This window comes from Dromaius novaehollandiae, chromosome W, assembly GCF_036370855.1.
Source record: "Dromaius novaehollandiae isolate bDroNov1 chromosome W, bDroNov1.hap1, whole genome shotgun sequence".
NCBI classification, from domain to species: domain Eukaryota; kingdom Metazoa; phylum Chordata; class Aves; order Casuariiformes; family Dromaiidae; genus Dromaius; species Dromaius novaehollandiae.
In genome coordinates, this window is record NC_088130.1 from 45,178,823 (window position 1) to 45,202,168 (window position 23,346).

The window sequence follows — 23,346 nt, forward strand, 5'->3', positions numbered from 1 at the left end:
AGTGACCTGTGAGTGGCAACCGTACCATAATTTGTTCATTTCTAAGAGTCAAGGAAACCATTGCAGCTTTCGACCAATATCTTTTTCTTGGAATTTTAGCAATTGTCACAAGCTGAATTAAATTTAATTTATATAAAATTATATATTTATATATAATATATATATATATATTTATATATTTATATATATAAAATTATATATAAAATTAATAGAATTAATAAAATTAGTAGATGTGAACCTTAGTGACATAAGATATCAGACAAGACAGACATCCTGACTTCTTTTTTAAACTACTAAAAGCCCTGCTTCTGCTTTTGCCACATATTTGCTTAGAAAAAATATATCTAACCTCTGTCTCATGTTTTTCAAGCTGTAGGTGAAAAATAATACACATTCTGTGACAAATACCATTTCAAAAATTTGAAGCAATTTGAAGTTTGAAGCATCAAGCCATTTTTGTTTTAAAATTTTGTGGCCTTTTCATCAGAAAGGAGCTGCAGTGCTTCATTTAAAAATGACAAGCATTTAAGTCAGATGTATATTTAATGAGAAAGTCTTTTTTAAAACAACTGTATTGAGGAACACATAGCTACAATTTCATATAACACACTTTGATCAATATGTGGCAATAATTATTAAGCTCAGTTGCAAAGCTAACAGACTAACAAAAATCATTGGGCTCCGAAATGCTGTAATGGTACAATGTAAACACCTTGCTCAGGCTCAACATACCTAATATATTTGAATTAAGGTAGTCAGACTTCTGTTAAAGTTTGAAAACTCACATTTTAATTGAAATTTTGATTAAAAAACATTAGGTACATCATTCATGCTAACAAATGTACATAGTGGTGACTCAAGAACACAACAGCAGTACCACAAATAAACCATGGCTCAAAATCTAGTCCAGCTGGATGGCCACAGCCGCTCCTTTCATACGAGGTGGCTGTGGTGTACACATTGCTGCCGCGCTCTACTTTTGTTGGGCTCTGTCCTTCCACGATGGTTCCCTGTGGTAGGCTTCAGTGCCCACTGCTTCCAAGGAAAACTTGAAATCTCCCTTTACCACTAGGAAGTGAGATATTCTGATGTGGGATAATAATGCAAAATTGAAATGATTTAGCTGAAAAACTCTCAGAATCCAGAGAATGTTAATTTTACTGAGTAAAACAGATGCAAAGATGATCTAGACTAACCAGAAATAGCTCAGTTGCAATGTTTTTTGCAGTGCCGCGTTACTATAAAGCACATTAAGGAACAGGCTGAGCCTCTTCAGCTTTTAGACTGTAAATTGCCAAAGAGGGATACAGCTTCACATTTGAATGGTCTGTATTATATAGATAGGAGCATTTCAAATTAGTCTAGAAGAGATTTTTAGTTAAATCTTTAAGCTGCTGTCACTGTTGTTGCATTCATCTTCTAAACCAGTGCTTCTGTTGCATTATTCTATGCTCAATTTGTCCACATCACCAAAACTCCAGCCACTCCTTCCTGGGGAAGTCCCTTTTCAAATATCTTGTTTAAAACCAAAAACTACAAAAAAAAAATTCCTGTTATTGCACATCTCACACAAGTTTGTGTATATATTTATATATATATATATGTATTTAAATATGCTACACTTTTAAAAAATGGTCTATGGCACTTTACAGAATATAAGTTTACAGAGGAGATCAAACCACAGATGTTTGAAGACTTCTTCAATACCACAAAAAAAGTCAAAGTTAAAACTGAACTAATTGGCACACAGGTTTTAAAGAATCCACAGCAAATTTTTCCAAATCCTATGCAGTGCATGTACATTAAGAAGCAGTTACACTCCACAGCCCCATCATGACATTAATTAAATCAGTTTTAAGCTGATTTCTTTTTCTTCTGTGTTGTTTTTTTCAAAACATCTTTGAAAGCTACTGCTGAGGTGAATTTCAGGAACAACTTTGACCAGATGTCAGATTAAATGAGTGCACCATACACCTGAAAAAACTTCATCCAGAAAAATCTGCAATACATATATATCTATATACCATCTTATCACTTGCTAGAAAAAACAGACCCCTGAGAAAAGAAATTCTGATTTGTTTCTGCATTTCTTCCCAGCCTGTCTTCTAACTGTGCTAGGTGATGAACATGGATATTCTTGCAAGTTCATTGATTATGCCATTGCAGAGCAAGTTGCTAGTACGCCAGCAACAAGCAGAAAAGCTGGTTCTTCTCGGTTACGAATGCAAACAAAAGCAAAATATTCCACTGAAAATACTTTCTTTATACTTAAAAACTCCAATATTAAAATTTTTAAGCTCTCTGGAGATCACAGCAAAGGTCAGCTAATAATACATATAATTAAAGTTGTTCACGGTTTACCTTTAAGTGGAAAGCAGTATATGCCCGCTATACTTTCTGGAAAAACTGACCTTATTCTGACTAATCAAGTGGTCAAGCCAAAGCAGCATTTGTCACACTAATGTAGTGTCAAAATTTGTTGGCAGTGGCAACATTGACGTTGGATTGCTACCCACCTAAGAAGAGCTAAAACAATAAATCTATTTTGCGATTCATTTTCACTCAATTTTATGCTACTCTTATTCTTCCCAGCCGCTCTCCTCCAAGGCCAGGGTGTGTGGGCGCACAGCCGCGCGCGCCATCCAGCAGGGGGCTCCGGCACAGCGGCGCTGGGCTTCGTGTGCAGCTAATGTAACTGTAGAACAACAGCATGTCCTTCCAAAGGTATCTTTCTGTGTACGGGGGGGGGGGGGGGGGGGGGGGGGGGGGGGGGGGGGGGGGCAGTAAGTAAAGCACATGTATGGATAGGATATGCGGGCTGTGATTTTTTTTTTTTTTTTTATATATATATATATATATATAATTTTTTTTTTTCTTGTCCTCAGACACCACTTTGTTCTAGTGGTTTTGGTTTGTTAAAATGAATCTGGCTTTGTGCAGCTATCTGGCATAATTGGTTCCAGACCACAACTTTGGGTGTTTTTTTTTTTTAATTAAATATTTGAAAGAAAAGTGAATTATCTATTTTAAAATCTAGAATACGGTGAAAGTGGGCTAGAGAAATAGGTTAATACAAAAGAGATTAAAGTAATACCTTAATATCACCAGAGGTTGACCTTAGCTTTTGAAGAGTGGCTCACAGACCATCTACGCATCCCTCTGGCATCTGGCGCGAGCGCGCAGGCACGCACAGGCTGGGAGCAGCGCCGGCAAGGCAGTATCCACGCACGCAGCAGCCATCCGTGGGGCAGTGACGGCTTGTGTGCGCACAGGCTCAAGCCCAGCCCTTGGCTTGCAGCAGCAACTGCTGAACGAGTCTTGTATCATGAGTGACTTGGGGTTGGGGCACAGAGAAGTAGACAGATGTGAGCTATCTACCTGTACAATAACAATTTTAATACCTATGAACAGCTTCTGGCACACATTAACAGACTTACCAGGCATAAACCAGAATACATTCCATATTATGCAGTGACCAGATGGAGCGCCAGCACTATCATCGGGTAGGGTTAAATGTTACTGACCACTAAGAAGAAGAGTCTAAGATGCACTACTTATTTCATTAGAATTACTTGTCAGATGAATTCTCCCCTGTGCTTCTATACCATTGTAGTTGCATCATTCCTTCTATTAATACCTTTTGAATTTGTTTTCAGAAGTAGTTCTAGTAAGTGATGAGACACCACAAGTAACACAACTGCCTGCCTTTGAGAAAGGAATGTCGTCGTGGCCAGCTCTGTTTTATTTCTGCTGATTTAGTTGGAAAATGGTCCATACTACATGTGGTTAAAAAAACGGGAAAAGATCTTCCCAGCCATTTAGAATTTGGCATGGCTTCCTGAAAGATGTAAATGTATTAAACACTCAGCTGGCTCCAGGACATTAGACATATTGGTCTGTAGACTAGGAGTGAGGTTTCACTGGCAAGAGAAAGAATAATACTGTGCAAGTCCAACATGTGATCTACATTTGTAGAGGCGGCTGAAGTCCAGCCCATACTGTTGGCATTCATAAGATAATGCCCAGCTGGGCTGTGGAGTTATCTGCTTTCTGATAAAGGCACAATTGCTGTATAAATATTTTGCCCAACATGTGCTAAAAGAATAATTCTGCTAGTTTTTATCAGACACAGGTGTAAGCCAGTCTAACAACAGCTTCTCTGCCTATTCAATGAAACCAAAATATTTTACCTGCTAAGTAAAAAGTAGCACATATTTTGCATTGTAAGGTTCAATACAAAGAAATATGGCAAGGATTCAACTTCAACTCCTCCTTAAAGATAGGTATAAACTGCATCATGTCAACTTTTCTCTCTTCATTATATACTTATTATTCAAGAAGGCACTGTACTTCAAGGAAATTCAGTATCAAAAAAGCACCTCAGTGAAAAGTACGGTACCAAAGCAGGTGGTGGTGAAGTATTCACAGGTGAGGGTAGCCCTTGGAAACAAAACCTAATTAAAATAGGCTTCTCCTTTTTTATATAAGAAAAATATGCTGGCTTTTATTATTTTAAATCCAAATTCTTCAGAGTGACCAAGGTGGGTAAGGCAATCGCATCAATCAGAATTTGTCAGTTATATAACAACATTCCTGCTATATACAAATGTTTCCTCATCCCCCCCCATCTGATTAATATATTCCACTTAGTCCTGATAATATAATGAAAAAAAAAATTCCCAAGAATTTACATTCTATTTTCTTGGGATCCTTTCTCTGCTTCTCATTGCCCAGCAAGGAAGAAAGACTGTTTCAGTAGTTCAGGGCTGGAATGCATGGGGCTCAATCACACAAGTGGTGGAAACAGGTAAGTGAATCTGCTTATCAAGTCACTGGACAGCAGATTAAGATCCAGGCACTGGTATTTTTCTCACTGTAGTTAGAGGAGGCAGATAAGGTTTTTCCCTTCTTCTATTTCTTCTTGTACTTTGTCACTGGATGTGGCAATTTCAGCTTGCGCCGAGAAGACAGCACAGATGAATGTCAGAACAGTGCCACCGATAGCTGTGTAGAAAGCCCAGCCCAACGAGCAGTCTCCTGGTTTGTAAGCAGAAGCGTAATGTCCACAATAGCTTATTGCTTTCTGGCATCCCCAACCTGCAGGGTAAAGTATCAAGCCTAAGATAAGGAAGAGGCCTAAAAATAAAAACAAAAGACGACAGTTTAACACCAAACGATCAGTTCAACACCAAATGCAACATATGCAGTAATGGTTATAATGATCATTACTCACTTGTAACAGATCCCCGCCGCATAATAAAACTGGGGAAAGAAGATTCTTCCCAACTCCACCCTCTACTGATCGTTCCTTGTCAAAGGTTTATTTCATATAAGACACTGTTCTCAATTTTAATCCTTGTAGTCATTCCACATCCTCTGTTTCCATGCATTGTTGCTAGCTAGGTATACACTGATTGCAAAAATCTGCATATCTCTACGTACTGTTTATACTTACACTTTTCAAATACTTATGAATGTTTGCATCCACTTTTGAATCCTTATTTAGCTAACCCACATTCAGCTTTATTTAATCATTCATTGTAAACATTTTTGCTTTTTTCCTTCAGATTTTTCCTAGATTGAGTTTCTTGGCTGGAAAAAAAAATATCACAGTGCATCTGCTTATTTGTCCATGTTAGTCAGGACACAGTAGACAAGTGTGATAAGCTTCTTCCAGAATGAAAATGTCACTGAGAGAGATTTAACCAAAACACCTAATATGCTAGTAGCTACAATGCTCTCATATGAGCCTTGCTAAAAATCACAATGATTTGAAAACAGATCTTCCTACAAGGCACGTAGCTAAATATCAGGACTGCACATAGGTATCAAAAATCTGCTTTTCATTGTTTTCTTTAAAATTTTACTCAGAAGAGCAAGAAGAATTACGCAGAATAATTTTTGCTTAAACTCAACTAATTTATCAAGAAAATGAATACAGCCTTCTAGATCCTTTAAATATTACCTGATTTGTTTGTTCTGCACCATAAAGTCCTTTATTCTACCCCCATATGAAGAAGATAGCTGGTAACTATAAAAGATAGCTGGTACTATAATCTGAAAGTGGGCCAGAAGTTGTGCTTTTTACATGTGGCACTGGCTCATTCCTAGATTTCATCCAATCCTGAAATTTCTACCAAGTAATAAAATCAAAAGCAGTCTCTGTTTCTTCCTTAAACTAAGAGCTTACTAGGAACAGCTGTAGGGACTGGTTCCCATCTTCGTGATTTCAGTGAGGGTGGTATGTTCTGCAGTACATTGGATTTCCTTAATTGTTGAAAGAAATTCAGCTGGATGCAAAAAAATTTCCTCTCTAAGAGCAAGAGAATGGTCCTAACTGTTAACTGGTTAGCTTCCACAAAATGCAAAAACATCCCCCAACTGTCTAAGACTGTCTGTAAGTGCCAGATATTTCACAAAAGAAAGTCCCTCCTCCAGCATTTTTCTGATGATGACAGACCAACATGTGCATGAATGAACTAAATGTCATTCTTTGGGGCAGCAAAATCCATTAGAGAATGACATCCATTCTCTGCGAAGGGATTTCATCACTGTTTACGTTTATGAACCAACGACAAATTTTAGGCTGTTTCCTGTCTGAATGGCTAAACTACATTAAGTATAAAGTATTGCTTTGGACAGACCTGGATAAGCCATGCTTTCATCCTGCTGAGCCCAGCAGCCGTCTCAGACTAAACACCAGCGGTTCCTCTCCTCTATTCATCACTAGCTTCCTGTGCAGTGTAACCAGCATGACTAACACTGTATTTTTCTGACTGTACATTAATATGTTCCAATTGCCATTTTCTCTTAATGATCACAAGCCCTTTGGTAATCAAAATCACCATCACTGAATTAACCCTGCCCTGAAACACCACTGTGGCTGCTGCTGCCCAGGAGGTTTTCAAGGTTTACATCCCCACCATTACAGCAGCGAGCGATGCTACAAACTTGGCTTATGGGAGAGCCACAAACAGGACCAAGAGGTTACATCCATCTCTTCTTACAAAAAATACAGCACTGAACAATTCCTGAAAACTCCTGTTTCTTGGTGCATAGCTGCCAAGCTGAGAGACTCTTACCCAAAATCCCCCCCCCCCCCCGGCCAAGGGTTGCAGTACTGCTGTCAGGTGTAGTGACAGCCAGACTTTACTGAATTTAAACAGTCTTTAAGAGTATAGAAAATTCCTGGAAAAATAGTGAATACACTTCATAATTTGATAAACTACAGCTATTTTCCCCATGGTCTAACATAATAAAAAATTAATGTGTTTTTCCCCGCCAAGCCTACCTTATACTCCATTTCAGTAAAGACACAAAGCTTTTCAGGAGCTTCACCTCTTCTTGCTATCACTAATATTTACCATCATTACTAATTTCAGTAATGCCTATTTCCTATTTGTTCAGAAAAGTTAATAACAGTTATTCAATTAACCTAATTCCACGTACCCACTACAGAAATGGCACTCCTCACGCTGAATAGCAGCTAACAGGGTGGCAGAGCTCCCTCTCACACAGTCACCTCTTCAGCTCAGAGCTGCGGGGCCTGGCACTGCGGCTGAGCTGGGAGGGTTCAGGGGGCCCTTCTTGAATCTCCCTTGCTGGGGACACTGCCCAAAAAGGGTGTTCGGGAGGGGGAGGGGACAAAAAAAGGCACAAGGAGCTTTGCTGCTTCCTAGTAAGTGGAGAAGAGAGAGTCACAGGCTAGCAAGCTCAGCTCAGGCACTCCTGCTGCTTAACCAAACCAGCAGAGTCTTTCTTTACCACCCAACAGCAGAGCAAGCCATGGGCTGAAGCAGAAGCCAGCAACCGAAAGCACTTAACTGGCTTGTAGCCAGAGCAGCAACACCCAGAGACTGGGAGAAGAGAAGCAGCCACCTATTAATTATATTAAGCTTGATAGTGTCCATGTCTGTCATGCCAACACCTCTAAAATGCTCCTACACAGGTGGCAGATGGAAAATTTTAGGATCTTCTTAGTGGGCCCAAAGAGCTCTGCCCCACAGGGCAATGCTTCACCAGCCGCCATACCCCTGCTGTGGCTCTAGTGAGCCAGGCCACAAAAGACAACTTCTGTTGTCTGTCCTGGGAAGGACAGAGAGGGAGAGGGAAAGGAAGGGAAAATGCCCTTGTGGCAAGAACAAGAAAACACAAATCGGGGTAGCAAGCGCAGGAGGGGTTGTGATACTCCTTGGAAAATTCAAGGGCTGCTTTTCCGGGCACAATGGTTAAGTGCAGTATGAGCATCTCCGCAGTCTCTGTGTTCCTTCTCCTTCAACCCAAGACGCCGTGCGCAACCACCTCAAGCAACACGGGGAAGCCACGGGGTGTTTCTACGGCGAGCACGTAGTCTTCAGCTACATCTATGACAAATGCCAGCAGCCACAGCTGAGCAAAAACCAACCACAGGCTAGCATGCGGCCAGACTATCCGCAAGGGAGAGCAACATGGTAAATCCTCCGCGCCGATTTCTCCTACCAGCCCCCGTGGGCAGCCTGGCCGGGGCCCTCGCATTGCTGCTAATTTGAGAGAACTTCTTGCTTAATTGCCTATATCCCTGCCTGCCTGCGGCCACTGCTCGCTCCCTTGCCTGCCTACGTCTCTCTCATCTCTGTCATTTATTTACCGCAGAGCCTGGTAGCTGCGCTCACAGTTTCTGCCCCCAACAGCTGAGAAGCTCCTTTTCAGACAGGCCCCACGGAGAGGCAGCGTGCGAGGCCCTAGTGCGGGAACCCCGGCTAGTGCGCTGGCGATAGTTTCATCACACCCATAGCTCCGCTGTTACTGTTTCTTCTATAGCCATTGCAACAAGACAGTCTTAAGAAAAATGCTGAAGGGTGACGCATCAGTTTTCAGTTGTTTGTGGAGAGCACAAAGCCGCACGGGAGCGCGTGGTTTCCTCTTCTGAAGAGTCGCCAGGCGGGTGGTGGAGGAGGGCACCGGAGGGGCTGCGCGGAGCCGGGCCCAAGCGTCTCGCTCGTGAGGTCGCAGCGCAGGGGCTACAGCCTCCGAGCAGCTGGAAGTGGGAGGCAAGCGACTGCCCTTGGCCTGTGCTTGCAGTCCCAGCACACAGGAACACCCGACCAGTTCCTACCATGACCTATTGATTAGTGTGCGAGAAGTTGCTCTCTCTAGAAAGATTAACTATTATAATCCTCAGATTTCTTGAATTTGACTCAGTTATTCTTCAACTTAAGTCATTAAATATTAATTCTGTATTTAATCTGCATTATGCGGCTTCTAAGCCATTTAAAGCTGTATGTTAAGATTAAAGCATTTAGGCTTTTGTTAGTCACAGAAGTACAAAGTTCATTTCTGTGTTGTATAATTTTATGTCAGCATAATCTAATAAAGCAACCATTATCTCCTGTCAACAATTTGCTAGAAGACGCATCTGGCAGCAGGGAAGCAAATATTAATGATAGTGATTTCATTTTCTTACTAAATCAGCTTTTGCTCCCATGCCAGTGTACCTGAACAGCAGCCAGTCTTCAGGAGAAAGAACAGGGACCAAAGACCTGGTGCTCTATCTGAGGAGACGTTTCCTCCAAGGAATCCTTTCAGGTCCTCTTGCTAATTTACAGTAAGTGAAAGTTTTAATTCACACCCAACCAACCTGTGGGATTGCTGGTGTCTGTGGGAGGAACACAGTCACTCTGAAGACGTTACGTGAGGCTGTTTGCCACTGTGCTCCTCTACAGTCTCCGGCAGCTCAAGCTAGCTCTGCTCTAGATTTAACCCCTGTCTCAGCACAGCTGCATGGCTCTGGGTGCAGCTTGTGCTGTACACATACTCTTGTTACTCCTCCTTAATCACTATGATAATTTTTCATATTTTTTTTCCCTTCTTGTTAGTCATTGCTAGCTCTGAGGATTCCTTTCCTCTGGGGATACCATAAAACAGAGGTCTGCAAGAACACTACGCGATGCAGCCACCTGCCTAGGAACAAGAGCAGAAAATTATTTAAACACATTTTTTATCCAGAGAACTCATCTACAACTCTTTGGTATTAGTCTGTTGGCAGAGAACATTTTCCCCATGTTTCACTGGAGAATATTTTTCCCCGTAACATTTTACTATCATCAGTCCCAAATTCTCTGCTTTTAAAAAGAAACCTTAAGAAATAGAAAAGGCCAATTTATTTAGATTATTAGACTAAAATATACTTCCTCACTACAACACAGACAGCCTATTAAACATTAGCTTTATTGTATTTGAGTGACATAAAAGCAACTCCTTTCTCCTGAAACACTAAAGCAAAAAAGAAGAAGTAGCATACTGCAAAATATCGATATGAATATAGCAGAATGCATGGCTGTGAGACAAAGTTTCTGAAGACAGTTCAGTAATGCTTTTTGTGTAAGAGAATTTTTTTTGTATTTGTGCACCAAATTTCCCCTTCTAACGGTCTGAAATTGTAGCAAGGACATTCCTCCTGCTTTTGATACACTGTGGTAGCGTTGCTGGGCTAACACTGTGGAAAACCAACAAACTGCTCTACCACTATGGGCATTTGTATGTCACATTATGTGCTGGTCAGTGCTGGGGGTCAGAGCTGAGTAAAAGCTTTCTCATCTTATCCTTGGAAACAGCCCTTAAGAAAGGAGTTACGCAGATGCTTGTTTAGATGAGGGAAGGCATGCTATTTAGTTCTGACAGCCTCCTGTGCAGCTGCTGTTATGCCATATTAAACAACAGCATATACTAACAAAGCCAATTTCCATTGCAAATCCTGAAACTATCTTCTCATTTCCTAGCAAAATAGCAAAAAAGCTCTTAAACGCTGCTGAAGAAACAGGAAATTAATCAGCTGTGACCAGAGCGGTGGCAGCAGCGCAGTCTCCCACTGACCAGCACCAGCATTTTAACGGAGAAGGAGACACAGGGCAAGGGGCGGGGGGAGGATTAGCCTTGCTCAACCCCACGCAGGCGATGCGGGCAGGCAGCTTCGCCCGCGGGAGCGATATTGACTGTTCTTATCTTCTGCTCAGCTGCAGCAGATTGACTCTTCAGCCCAAGGGCATTCTGCCAGCTAGGCAAAATAAACCTGCCTCTATTGCTCAAGGTCATATATCCAAACCTGTCAATATGCGAACTGAATAGCTGAACACTTTTATGCTTAGATTATTTCTACAAATGCACTGAACTAGCTTAACCCAAGGAGAAAAGCAGTTTTTCCACGTGCACAAACTTTTCCTGGCAAACTCTCTCTCCAGCAGGAATGCCACCAGGTCACTATTCCTGGGCTGTTTTACTCCTTCAGCCACTGACAAACAACTTAAGCGACAGCCTGCTGCTCAGCAGCTCTGCAACAGACATCTTCGATCCCGGGAAGTGATTTATTAACATTTTAATCTGATCAAAACTGATGAGATGGGCTCAGAGCAGCTGGTCACAGAACTCCAAATGTGGTATGGGGAAAAAAGTGTGGGCACCTCCCACGGCACTGCAGCACTGCTGGCACACTGAAGAGCACGCTGGTTATGCTGCCTGCGGTGCGGTACCCACCGCTTTCCTCCACAGCCGCTCTGAGTCTCTCCAGATCACTGCCAGCTGACCAGAGGCAGGAAGGGATTTGCCCAAGAAGAGAGGGGAGAATCGGGAAGCCTGGCTGCCTCTGGACACAGCCTCTAGCCCACTCAGAATCTCTTCAAAACAAACAGGAGAAAAATTCACAACAATAAAAAGATCAATCATTAAAAAAGCCTAGCCTGACATTACACTCAATTCTGGTTCACATAAACAGAGGGGATTTGGGATAATTTGGAAACATTGCTGTTGAGGGCAGAGAAGGTTGCCAGTGGTCAATGTACTGAGAAACTGGAATCTACCCAAGCAGCAGGGATGAGAGGAGGCAAGATCCAGACTCGTCCAGTCACTGTGGGAGAGTGCAACCATACGCAGATTTCCACCTACCTGGAATACCCTGAGCTGAGGGCAGGTGAATAACCACCTGATCTCTCAAAACCTGTACAGATTTTTTTCCAAAACCTTTTAAATTTGTCTTCAGGGCATATAAGGGGAAGCAATTACCAGAAGAAAAAGCCTTTCCCTAACCATTGCCTTCCTCAAATTGAGGAAAACGAAAAGATTCTTATTCTTATAGGCACTAAATTAACTAAGCCATTTTCTCAGGGATACTTTCCCATTTATTAAGCAGATCAGAGATGCTTGTTCATGACCAAACATATGTTAACATAATACTTCTGATGACATTACTGATATTAGGGTGTGAAAGTAGGGATGGGAACACAGGACAGGGGACCTGCATGACAAGGAGGTAGAAGGGAAGGCTACCGATGGGATACAGTGCCTACTATGGCTATCAAGTATACGTTGCTACCCCCAGAAGAAGTCAAAAATAAGTCATAAATAAGTCATAAGTTATAAACCTTGACATAGGTTGTTCTGGCATATGGAGGATTCCTGCAAGGGTCTTTTTGTTTTTGTTTGCTGTTGGTTTTTTTTTTAATATTGGTATCTTATTGCTCCGACTTCTCTTCAGCAAAGTGTGAGCCTGTGGACTTCTGTTCTGGGAGAGCAGAGTGCAAATTCCCCATTAGATTTTAACAAAAAGATACACATGGTAAGATTCCCCATTAGGTGGGAGGGAGGAGAAGAAATGTGGAGAATCAAAGAAAAAGATCAATCTGAAACCTTGAGATGACATTCCCACTCCTTTGCTGGCTCAGCAAGTAAATGGGCATGTGGAGGGATTTTTCACTGCACTTCACAAGGGCTCTCCTAAGGCAGACACTAGCCCTGCAATTAAGTAAAGATCAAGCAGTGTATACATGAAAAGCCAAATGTGTATGAGTTTTCAGCAAGGCAGAGTAACTAAAGACTATGCACATACGAGGCGTTGGACAGTACATCTCGTCTTACTTGTGCCAACCCTCTGTCACACAAAATCACTAGTTTTGACCTTCTGCTCAATCTAGAGCACCTTTCTGAGGTGCTGCGCACGTAAACGTTACGTTCTCCTGCCACAGCAGAGCTGCCGGAGCACGTTGCAAGGCGACCCGCTCCGGTCGGCGGCCGGCGGGCGCCAGGGCTGGGCAGGCCGCCTCTCCCCGCCAGCCCTCGCGAGGCGACAGGCACCGCCGCAAGCCGCCGCGCGGGCAGCGCCACCACTCCGGCCTGACCACCGAGGCCATTCACCGCCCACATCTTACCTCAAAAGCCAACGAAGCATCGAGTGTTTTTAATTTAAGTTGGCCCAATAAGAGGTTTGAAGCTGCTAAATGAGTAACTGAACTGCGGATGGTAACTTCAGGATGCTCCTTAGTTAGGAAAGGAAATACCAGGCCACGTCAATTATACCGGCCATGAAAGAAGCCAAGGGAAAGACCAAGCCTATTTCACAACACTTGCTGTAACCTTTCTCACTGCTGCCGACTGGTTACTGCCAGTGCCCTCAAAACCATGAATCAGTTACGATGAATCAGCTGCAAAGGAAAGACGACACCAGCTCACGGGCACCGCTCTGCATAAAAGGGACAAAGCAACAACCTGCCTCAGTTTAAGCAAAAAGGCAAAAGGGCTCTGGGACAACTCTTCACTAAGTTGTGTTTCCTCTGAACTGATCCACTGTGCAGAGAGCTCCCACGCCTTGACTCGCCGAGGCTGCAGGGCTCGCGTGGTGCACAAGGAGCTACGAGGAGCTAAGGGTCGGAGAGGGGGAAAAGGCGAACGTGGACACGGGAAGGGCAAGATCTCACCCTGCCTGACGTGGTGGCAGAGTATAGGCTGCCAGTGCTGGGGAAGGAAGTACAGCTCAAACCCACCTTATTTCCTTTAACAACCCACTGGGTGCATTGAACAGAGCAGCTAACCATCAGTTAGCCCCAAGTATTGAAAGAGCTGTTTTAATCTTTTTTGCTGCGTTTGAGTGAAAACACAGCTTTCGTTGAATTTAAATATTTTCCTACAGTGTTTGCAATCTATCTATAACAACAGCATCAGTCTTGGCTCTGAGACCTGGAAGCAAAATCCAACCAAGAGAGAGCCCCATTACTCTCCTGTTATATTTTTCCCTCTCCTCAGAGGGGCAGCCAGCATCCTTTTACCTTAAATCAACAAGAAGAGGGATAATAAAGAACTTCTCAATATCTCGCGTAGCCTACGCTGGTAGAAGTAAGAGATGGCTGTGTGCGGACGTGCCACAGTAAAGCATTGCTCAACAGGTAGAGTGAGAGACCCACCCACGACACCATTTGATTAGAGATTTATGGTTGCTGTGACGTCAACTGCCAAACTGATCAGTGCAAACCAGAACATTTACAGTCCGTACTTGTGCACCTTGGTAGCGTCTGAGAGGACCTGACCAGCAAATGTGACCAAACACTGGAAACTTCACTTTATATCTTTAAAGGTACTAATACTGTCCCTCAGGCTCAAGAGCAATTTAGTACTTGAACTCGTTTTCCTTCCCTGGCATCCTCCCTCTTGTTCCAACACAGCAGTCCCCTTAGTGTGAACTTTTGGCAGCCAAGTGTGTACTAGATGCCGCGCTGGTATTTGGCCATATAGGTTACAGGACACACTATACCACCCTGTTCAGACAGCAAAAGTACTTCAGGCTGTCAGGATTTCCATTATAAATCCCCCCCCCCCTTTCTTTTTTCCCACCCCAAGAATTCACAATTCTGGCATCAGAAAAGAAAAATCCTAAGCTGAATCCAAGAGGAAATACGCTTTTTGAAAAATGCACGCTCTACATTTTAGAAAGGCAAACGAGAAGCTCCCTTGCCTTGGAGGGCAGGAGTGCTCTCCCCCGCTCTCCCCTGCCCGGGCGCTGCGATAGGCTCCGCCGTCCGGCCAGGGCCTCCGCCGTCCGGCCAGGGCCTCCGCCAGGCGGCAGGCAGCGACGCGAGCCCGCCAGGCGCCTCCTTCCTGGCTCGCGGGCTCGCCCCTTTCCCTGGCAAGGGGTGCTGCTCTCCACGGCTTCTGCATACGCCGAGCTGCCGGGCGACGAGCGGTGACTTTCAGCTCATGCTCTCAGCATCAGGGAGCTCCAGCAGCCCCAGGGACCCTCCACAGCAAGCGTCTGCAGCTCACTCTCCTTTTGCTTTTTCTCCCCTCTCAGCAGCAAGTTCTGGCTAAGCTCCTGTTTCCTCCCCGGCTTCCTCAGCAACTTCCAGTTCCCACCACCCACCCCAGCAGCCAGGAGCCCTCAGTCGCACCTCCTCCTCCATATTCCCCGGGAATTACCCAGCCCCCTAGCACCCTCCCCAGCCTCAGTGCATCTGGAGTCTGCTCCAAACACCCCCACAAGCAATCCCAGATCGCTCTTTCACCTTCAGATGGTTTCCATCACTTCCTTAATCACCTAAACTCCCGACAACTAATAAATATAACATGCTAAACTATTTCTTAGAGCAAGAGATGTAAAACAAACCCTTCCAGCAGCACAAATACACTGCTATAGACATGGCTGAATTCAAACTGAGTTTCATCCCTATATTTTAGAAAGCTGTAAAGAGGCTTCCTTGCAGTTGAGGGTAAAAATGCACTCCTTTGACTGAACTACTGCCCAGGTATTGCATTCGCTCCAGATCAAAGCAGCCCCCAACTGACCACAGCAAGGGGAACAGGAGAAGGCATGAATAGCAATACACGAAGAGAAAAGAAGGGGGCATAGAAAGGACAGAAGAAGGAACAGAGGAGAACTTGTGCAGACAGCTGAAAAGGGAGAGTATTGTGGAAAGGGACTGCACTGGCACTGAGCAGGACAAGTGCCAGGGGAAACCCGCCTTGTAGAAAAAGCAGAAGTACGAGAGGAAACGCTGGAAAGGAAGAAAATAGGGTGAAATGCTAAGGAAACCTCAGCACTCGGGGATGAGAACACTGAACTCTGGCCCTGAAAAGGTTTCATGTGTGAAGAAGCGCAGCCATCTCCCCGGCAACGTTCAGGGAGAGCTCAGGTCCCACAGGAGAAACCGCTCCGGACTGGGGGCCCCAAACCTGCCAGGCGTCACCTGGTTGCAGGAGAGAGGACCTGAGGAAACGGTGGGAGAAACTTGCTCTCCTGGGCCGCTCCTAGCAGCCTTTCAAGACAAACCTCTGCCCCGTATGACTAAACAGGCACCCGTTAGAGGCACGACCGCCCGTGTCCCAGCCTTTACACGCAGTCAGCGCTACGGCACATGGCTGCAAACGCAGTCACGCTTTCTCGCAAACGAAGCACAGACACCCCTCAGCCTGTGACAGACACGCAGCTGGCCTTACCACAGATACAACACGATTTTCAGCTGCATGAACCTGATGAACACGTGCAATCATGGCATGTCCAGGTGTGCTTTTAGTTTGGTAATACAAGGCAGCTGCCTTTTGGCCACCCCAGGGCCTTTCAGCCATTCACGTGGCAGAAGATGACATGCAGAGGCCTTGCAAGAGAGAGCGAGGGGGGAGAGGCTGACAGCCGTTCTGGCAAACGGGGTTCGCAGTTTGATCATGCCTGTCCTAGGCTAGTCTCTTTGGAGCAATCCTTTACTTTTTGCCTGAATGCAGGAGTTTCCGAAGGTGGCTGTGACCCTGACATGCTTCTCTCAGAAAATTCTTTAGTAAAACCCTTTTTGAACTATAGGAAAGTGGACCGTGAACAGAGAAAATGGCGAGGTGGAGATAACCCAGAAGAGATGCCCCAGATGAAGCCATCAACACTCAGAGAAGACTTAAGGGGACAGGAGCTACTTTAGCCCAGATGGGTAAACCCGCCTGGTAGCACAGCCCTGCTCCAGTACAGCAAAGCAGCAGGAAAGGAAACAAAGTTCCCAAAGCAGCCTCCCTCCTCAGCAGACTAACAAACCTTCCCCTCTGCCCTTTCTAAAGCCTTTCTCGGTACACGGTACAGTCCCCCAAAACGAAATACACTGGCCTGCTGAAGTTTCAAAGTCCAGATAACACATGCGTTGCTCATTTAGTTTCCGCCCTGTGACTCGCGGTCAGGGCGCTGCTGGCAGGTTGCAGCTCACCTGCGTGCCAGCCAGCCGGCCCCGACCGCTGGCGGCCTCTCACTGCGGCGCCGGCTCTGCCGGCCGCAGCCCCCGACGGCAGCTGGCTGCAGCTACGCCTTCGGAGGCGCGAAACAGCCGAGAAGTTTTTATGATCGATTTCATAAATGAAATTGTGTCAGAAGCTGAAGTTGTCCTAGGCGCTCTCCTAAGCTCCTGCTCATCCCCCCCATCAATAAAGCCACATTTTTAACCATGAGAAGGGGTGAACCTGGGAACCAGAAGCTGCATATGGTACCTTGAGATGGTATGGCTCTTCTAGGACAGGGACTTGTTTAGATTATATTATTGAGCACAGGGAAGTACCAATGCCCAAACAAGGCTTGTAAACATTGTAGGCAATTACCATATATTTGTACTACAGCATGTCAATAAGGGATCACAACCATTTACTCGCTAAATGATTACTGTGACAATTTACTTTGAATTAGTTCTTATGAACTATTATATAATAGCATACTGCCTCTCCTACTCTCTGTATTTCTTTATTTCTGTAAAAATAGAATACTTGCCCTAAGAAGACATTCAAATGAATGTATGCCTGGACTTCATGCTGCTAGGTAGTAATTATCTATTTAATTATATGGCTCCTTTCTTTTCACCCTCTATGGCAAAGAAAAGATTCTTTTCTAGATGAAACAATCCTCAAACATTCCCCAAATCATGACCGCAGGTTACCATTTCCACATATCCAGAACAAAAGATGCTGCTGTCTAAAAACAAGTGGTAAAAGCCCTGCTCCACTACAAAGGAATTTCAGGATTTTAAACAGAGCCATATTTTCTTCTTTTATAGCTTTGTATTCCCAACTTTCTGCAACAAACAAAACCCTGTGGACCAGATATGTGTGTGGCTCCCTCCCATTGACCTAAACGAGAGTTCGCACAGTTGTCCAAGGGCAGGCGTTGGACCAAGGCCATAACAGAAGAGATGCAGCTTTGTGTTCTGTAATTTCACCTTAGGCATCAGCCAGGTCACAACCAATGTTGCTAGACAGAAATGATATATCCGGTGTCTGTTATTGTTTTTTCATGATGAATTCCAGGAATAAATTAACTGGCTGTATGTTTTTAATTATATTAAATCTCCATAGCAAAGATATAGAGATTTTAAATGAGATTAAGTCTGCAAAATTCTGAGTTCCTGTAGATGGCTCTACTGTGGGTGCATCTCATCTTTGAAAATGAGATATTTGACATATTTGAAAATATTGGACTGATATACACTGATAAACAAAATGACTTGTGAATTCTTTTCCTACATTTTTTAAAGAAAAGGGTCACGTTTGAAAGAATGTTTTTAAGACAACCAGGCAGGGTCGTATCTAGGTGTTCTCTGGCCAGAACATGAGTCTAGATATCCTAAACCTTGCATGCATTAACCATGTGGACAACTGTCCTTCTGGAAGCACTTGCTTAAGTGTTTTCCAAAACTCAAGAACTGAGAAAGATGAAATTAAAAACTGTAGTAAGTCATAAGGAAAATACTTTCAACTAAGTAAGCAGATGCTGTAATGCTACTGGCACAAAAGTAGCAATGGACCCAATAAAATTAATCTCGAGAAAACGAGTTGCTAGCCACAAGACGCCTGGCTGCAAATACTGGCAGGCATACATCTCAGAACAACAGTTTCAGTAACGTGACCTTTCAATTACCCAGCTTCATGCTGTGTCATTTATCTGAATTATAAGAAGGGAAGCGCTTCTATTCTCAATACAGCTCAAAAAAGAACTGATCTCTCCCCTAACATATGAGAAATGCGTTGTCTACCATATTGTTCCATTTTTGAGCCCATGATTACCTTTGCAGGCACAACTAGTTTGATTATAAAACGTAAAACTGTTTTTATATGTACCTTCTCAGAAATAAGTAGTCTCCAGAACAGTTTTCTAAGATACAGGAATCAGTTTTCTGCTAATTTTGAAGTTTGACCGTTTATAGATATCCTGAAATGGCACCAGCACTGTTAGTATGGTCAGCTTTTCAATAGACACACAAGTCTGGCATGCCCTAACATCTATTTATGTTGACAATCACTCCTCCCTCCTCTCTCTTATACAAATACACCTCCAATAGAAAAGATGAAATATCATCTTTTGAAAACCAGGTTTTCTGGATTATTTCTGAAGTGGTAAGATAAGAAAGCACGGAGCTAAAACCTGCTACCAGTTCTGATATGTACAGCAGAGCTGCCCATCTGTCACACTGGGACTGGTAAAACCTGTTAACCAGCAGTGCTTACATCAAAACATGTAATTTTTATTTAAAGGACATTCTTCCACTAGTTATATGCCATCATCTAAATGGATGCATCTTGCGCCATTTAGGGATTTAATTCTGTCTCAAAAGCACAAACCTGACATTGTCGGTGTCATGAAATAAGCAGAACATTTTTATACTGAAGCTGCATGAAGCGGAAGGCGACAAGAGCTACCAGGTCACTGCTCCAGGGGCTGGTGTCAGCCGGGTCCCTGGCCATTGCTGTTTTCCCCAGAGGGCTGCGGTAGGCACTGCCTTGACAAAGTTCTTAAGTTCTCTCACAAAAATAAACACAGACATATTGCATACGTCCCTGCATTCATCTAGAATAAGATTACCTTAGTCCTCAACTAAGCAAATGAAGCCAACCAGCTCAATAAGGGTTTAAGCTTCTACTATTATATCTCGTGTCAAGGTACAGCCAACAGAGCAGGGCTTGACTGCATTGGTACAGGTGAGGACTGGGGAAACTGGATTCTTGTTTTGAACAAACTAGTTAAAAGTTCTAACTTTTGTTTTAACAAAACCATTTTATGATTTGAAAATATCTGTTTAAGAGCACCATGAAGAGGGAAGGAGGAGGTGGCCCTGTTCATTCCCTCCTTCCTCACAGGTCTCTGAGGGCTGCCAGAGTCATGTCACAAGGTCGCTTTTTTTCCTTAAGACGATCACAGACAAACAGTAAAAAATATGAAAATCTGCATATGGGACAGGTTCTCTCCACTGCTCACTAGTGAGAGCGCTGAGAACTGCTCTAGTTAACATCTTCCAGTCTCAATCTACGTAGCAGTCACCTAATCTCTGTAAAATAACAGTTATAAACAGAAACATAAAATACCTATAAACCAATTCACCTGTTCAGGCAGAGTAAAACTAACATTTGAATAGTAAAAACATAAACGCACTGAGCTCACCTCAACGATAAACGGGCTAAAGGAAAGTTTTATGATAAGGTGTTACTTGTCAAACTCATGTCCTTGAAGGAGGCTGCGTCACATGAAACCTGGGAGAAGAGGGTGTGGGATTCTGCAGGCTGCTCTCACCCCTGCGGCTGGTGTTTGCCCTCACCACAGTCAGGAGGTCTGAGACACAGAGAACTGCCTTTGGTCTATAAGAAGATTACTAAAGTAGCAAAAAGGAGCGAGACTGCATTCACGTTAGTATTAACTTTGCTCTCTGCTGGTAACAAAGGAGAGAAGTTCTTGTTACCGAAATACATTCAAACAGAGGAAAAAAACCTGAACAGCAAACAAAAGAAACATTGGTCAGTTCATTCTGGCACACAACAAGCTGCAATCTTGCTGCCAATGTCAGTGTATCACAAGCCGTGTAGCTATAAATTTCAGCTGTGTTTAAATAAACACCAGCATATAGAATCGCTCTCGGGTCTATCTAACGCAGTCAGTCTGCAGACAGCACAGAATCTCTACATTTCTGCAGCTGAATGGCACACACACAAAACGTTTTTTTTTTTCAGTTGCTTTCAAAGTATACATACCTGCAATCCCTTGTAGCAGCCCACAGACATTAAAAATACTTTTCTTCATAATACTCTGCACACACATAGTAAAGACGGACACAAATGCCACAGCACAGAGAATCATGATTCCCACAGCTAGGAAAATAGCGGTAGCCTGCCAGAACCCACTGGCAATCTCATTGAAGTTTTCAGCGTAAGGACCACAAAGCATGTCTCGTCTAGAAACCTGCATGTGGGAGATCCTGGTGCAACGCCCGTAGATGCCCAGCGTTGGGTGGTAGGGCTCCTGCGACCCTCCTGTTCTGTTGTCCATATCCTCAGAGCTCAAAGGTTTGGCTTTGCCAATCAGCCAGTCTGCACTCATGAAAGCAATGAGCTCTGCAAAAGCCACAACAATGCTCAGGAGCGTCCATAGCATTGACCGACACGTTACAATGACATGACACATATTGATGTCCAGTGCTTGTGATCAGTGCAGCTGATGGTCTTAAATCCAGGCAGAAGGAGAAAAAATTAAATTAAAAAAGAAAAAAGAACACTAAGAAAATCACTGTTGCTGCTCTGCTTTTTCAGCTCTCTCACAACAGCCAAGATAAAATTTCTCAGGAGAAAAAGTTAACTGCCTAAAGTTTCGCAAGCAGCACGGTCATTTGTTCTCTCTGCTTAGTTCCTCCTTTTTTCTCTCTTGGATGCTGAGCTCTGAAGTGCGCTTTTCTTTCCTAATATTCATACTGGCACATGACGCTCCAGGCTGGCGGGGATGGCCCCAAGGACTGCCCACTAGATTGACATCACACACCTGCAAGAAAGAATATATCAGCAGTGAGAAGAAGGGTTCATCTGCACCCCCACACATCCCAGGAACAAGCCAACGTCCTGTGCAGATCCAAAGCCACACGCAGCAGTTCCAACAAGGGCCACTCAAAGGGGTCTGCTGGAAACCTCCCAGCTTCGTCTCAAGGGAACGATTGCTCTCCCGCTGCCCAGCTGTACTTACAGTCTCGGCTCTGTCCCATCTGACTTGCAGTTGCTTGATAAATGCTTTGCAAGAAAGGTCTCAGTAACACCAAACGGTCCCACCCACTCCTACCACCACTCCCACATCATCTTCCTCTGGTTGAAATTACTAAGGTTGCTGGCAGTTACCCAGCAAAGTGTTCATACATGTTTAAGCAGTTTTAAAGACATGCACTTCATAAATTGCTGCCCTGCCTTTGGTCCTGGGACTCTGAGAAGGCTGGCACAGTACCCACCGTTGGGGAGGAAGCAGGACACAGCCCTTACACGCTACAGTCACGGAAGACACAAAGCCCAGTGAATGAACCTTTCTACTCACTTTCCAGCATTTCCGTCACTAGATGTCTGCTGATTGCTGCTGATCTAGTCTCTGTCTCAAGAGGACACAAACCGGATTACAGCTGGGGACAGTCCACCCACTGGAACGCAGCAACTGCATGGTGACGCAGCCCATCATTTTAGAGCTTGGAAAGAGTTTTGCAGAACTCTTATTTCACAATATTCTTAACTTCTGTCCAGCTTTAAGCCAGGGTTTAAGAAAAGTGATCCTCCTGCAGGTATGTAACATCTCATCTTGAATTAAGGCTGACACTGGCAGCCTTAGGGTGATCTACACTACTGTAAATATGAACCTGCAGAAAAATGTCCTGATCACTGCCAAGTCACCAACAGCTCCAGTTAGAGAGGTTGCTAGGGAGCTACGAGATTTTTCACTCTCCTAAATCTGTTCCTTCCATAACCTTCTGCAGGCTGGGACTGCAGCAGAAATATTCCCCAGGGGTTTCCCTAAACATCTATGCTGCCTTTGAACAGTAGCTGATGACATTCCCAGGGTTATACTCATCTTAATCCAAGAGGCAATCAGAGATTGTTACACATCTAAATTTTATCCAAATATTGTGCTTAAAATAACAAATGGATCATTGCATATGCCTCCATGCTTGAACTTGAAATGTGTCACTTGAAAAAAGGGGGGGGAAAGCAGGAAATGTCCTCATGTTACCCAGTCAGTGATGAGGACATAGCACTTTTAAGCTTTACTCACAAAAAAGAGGATACTAACATTCAACTGATTCTGAAGGCAAAAGAATCCAGTACCAAAACAGTATCTTATTACTATGATTGCCAAATAGGAAACGTCCAGTGGATGCCAAATAAAAAAAAAAAAAAAAAAAAAAGATTTCCATTCTTGTCTCAAAGCTTTCAGCTTTGTCAAAGAGTAATGGAGCTGTTATTTAATTTCATAGGAGTTCTGAGGCTGATGGTCAAACCCTAGTCCCACTGAATGCAAAACCAAAAAATCCCACAACTTTCCAGGTTCAGAATTTCATCCAGGAATTTTGCTCTCTCCTATACTTGCACTAGTGAATGATGCACAAGATTCTGTCCTCATTGCTTCTCTCTTCCTCACCTAGCTCTGTAGACTTATCTGGTGCTGACATATGTATGGACTTATGTTGCCATGCTACCTACTGAATTGTGTCTCCCTTACTTCTACATTACCTCATAGCCTGTTTTTTTCCTGATATATCCTCCTGCATATTTTCCTGATATTTTACATTTGACAAGGCTTTC

The 23,346-nt window shown here is 43.7% G+C and overlaps 1 protein-coding gene and 1 pseudogene across 8 annotated transcripts in view; both read right to left on the bottom strand.

Annotated features, from left to right (window-relative positions):
* Positions 1-761: 761 nt before the first annotated feature.
* LOC135324446 (uncharacterized) lies at positions 762-4,811 on the bottom strand (annotated as a pseudogene).
* LOC135323456 (LHFPL tetraspan subfamily member 2 protein) overlaps positions 762-23,346 on the bottom strand; it is a 134,582-nt gene continuing 111,997 nt past the window's right edge. For 6 of the 8 annotated variants that reach the window (XM_064500822.1, XM_064500817.1, XM_064500820.1 and 3 more), the window contains 2 exons: positions 20,773-21,553; positions 762-5,136 (listed from right to left, as the gene is read on the bottom strand). In XM_064500822.1, the coding sequence (XP_064356892.1) occupies positions 4,880-5,136; positions 20,773-21,202 (687 nt within the window). In that variant the 5' untranslated portion in view covers positions 21,203-21,553 and the 3' untranslated portion in view covers positions 762-4,879. The other 2 variants (XM_064500821.1, XM_064500823.1) reach the window with 2 other exon arrangements.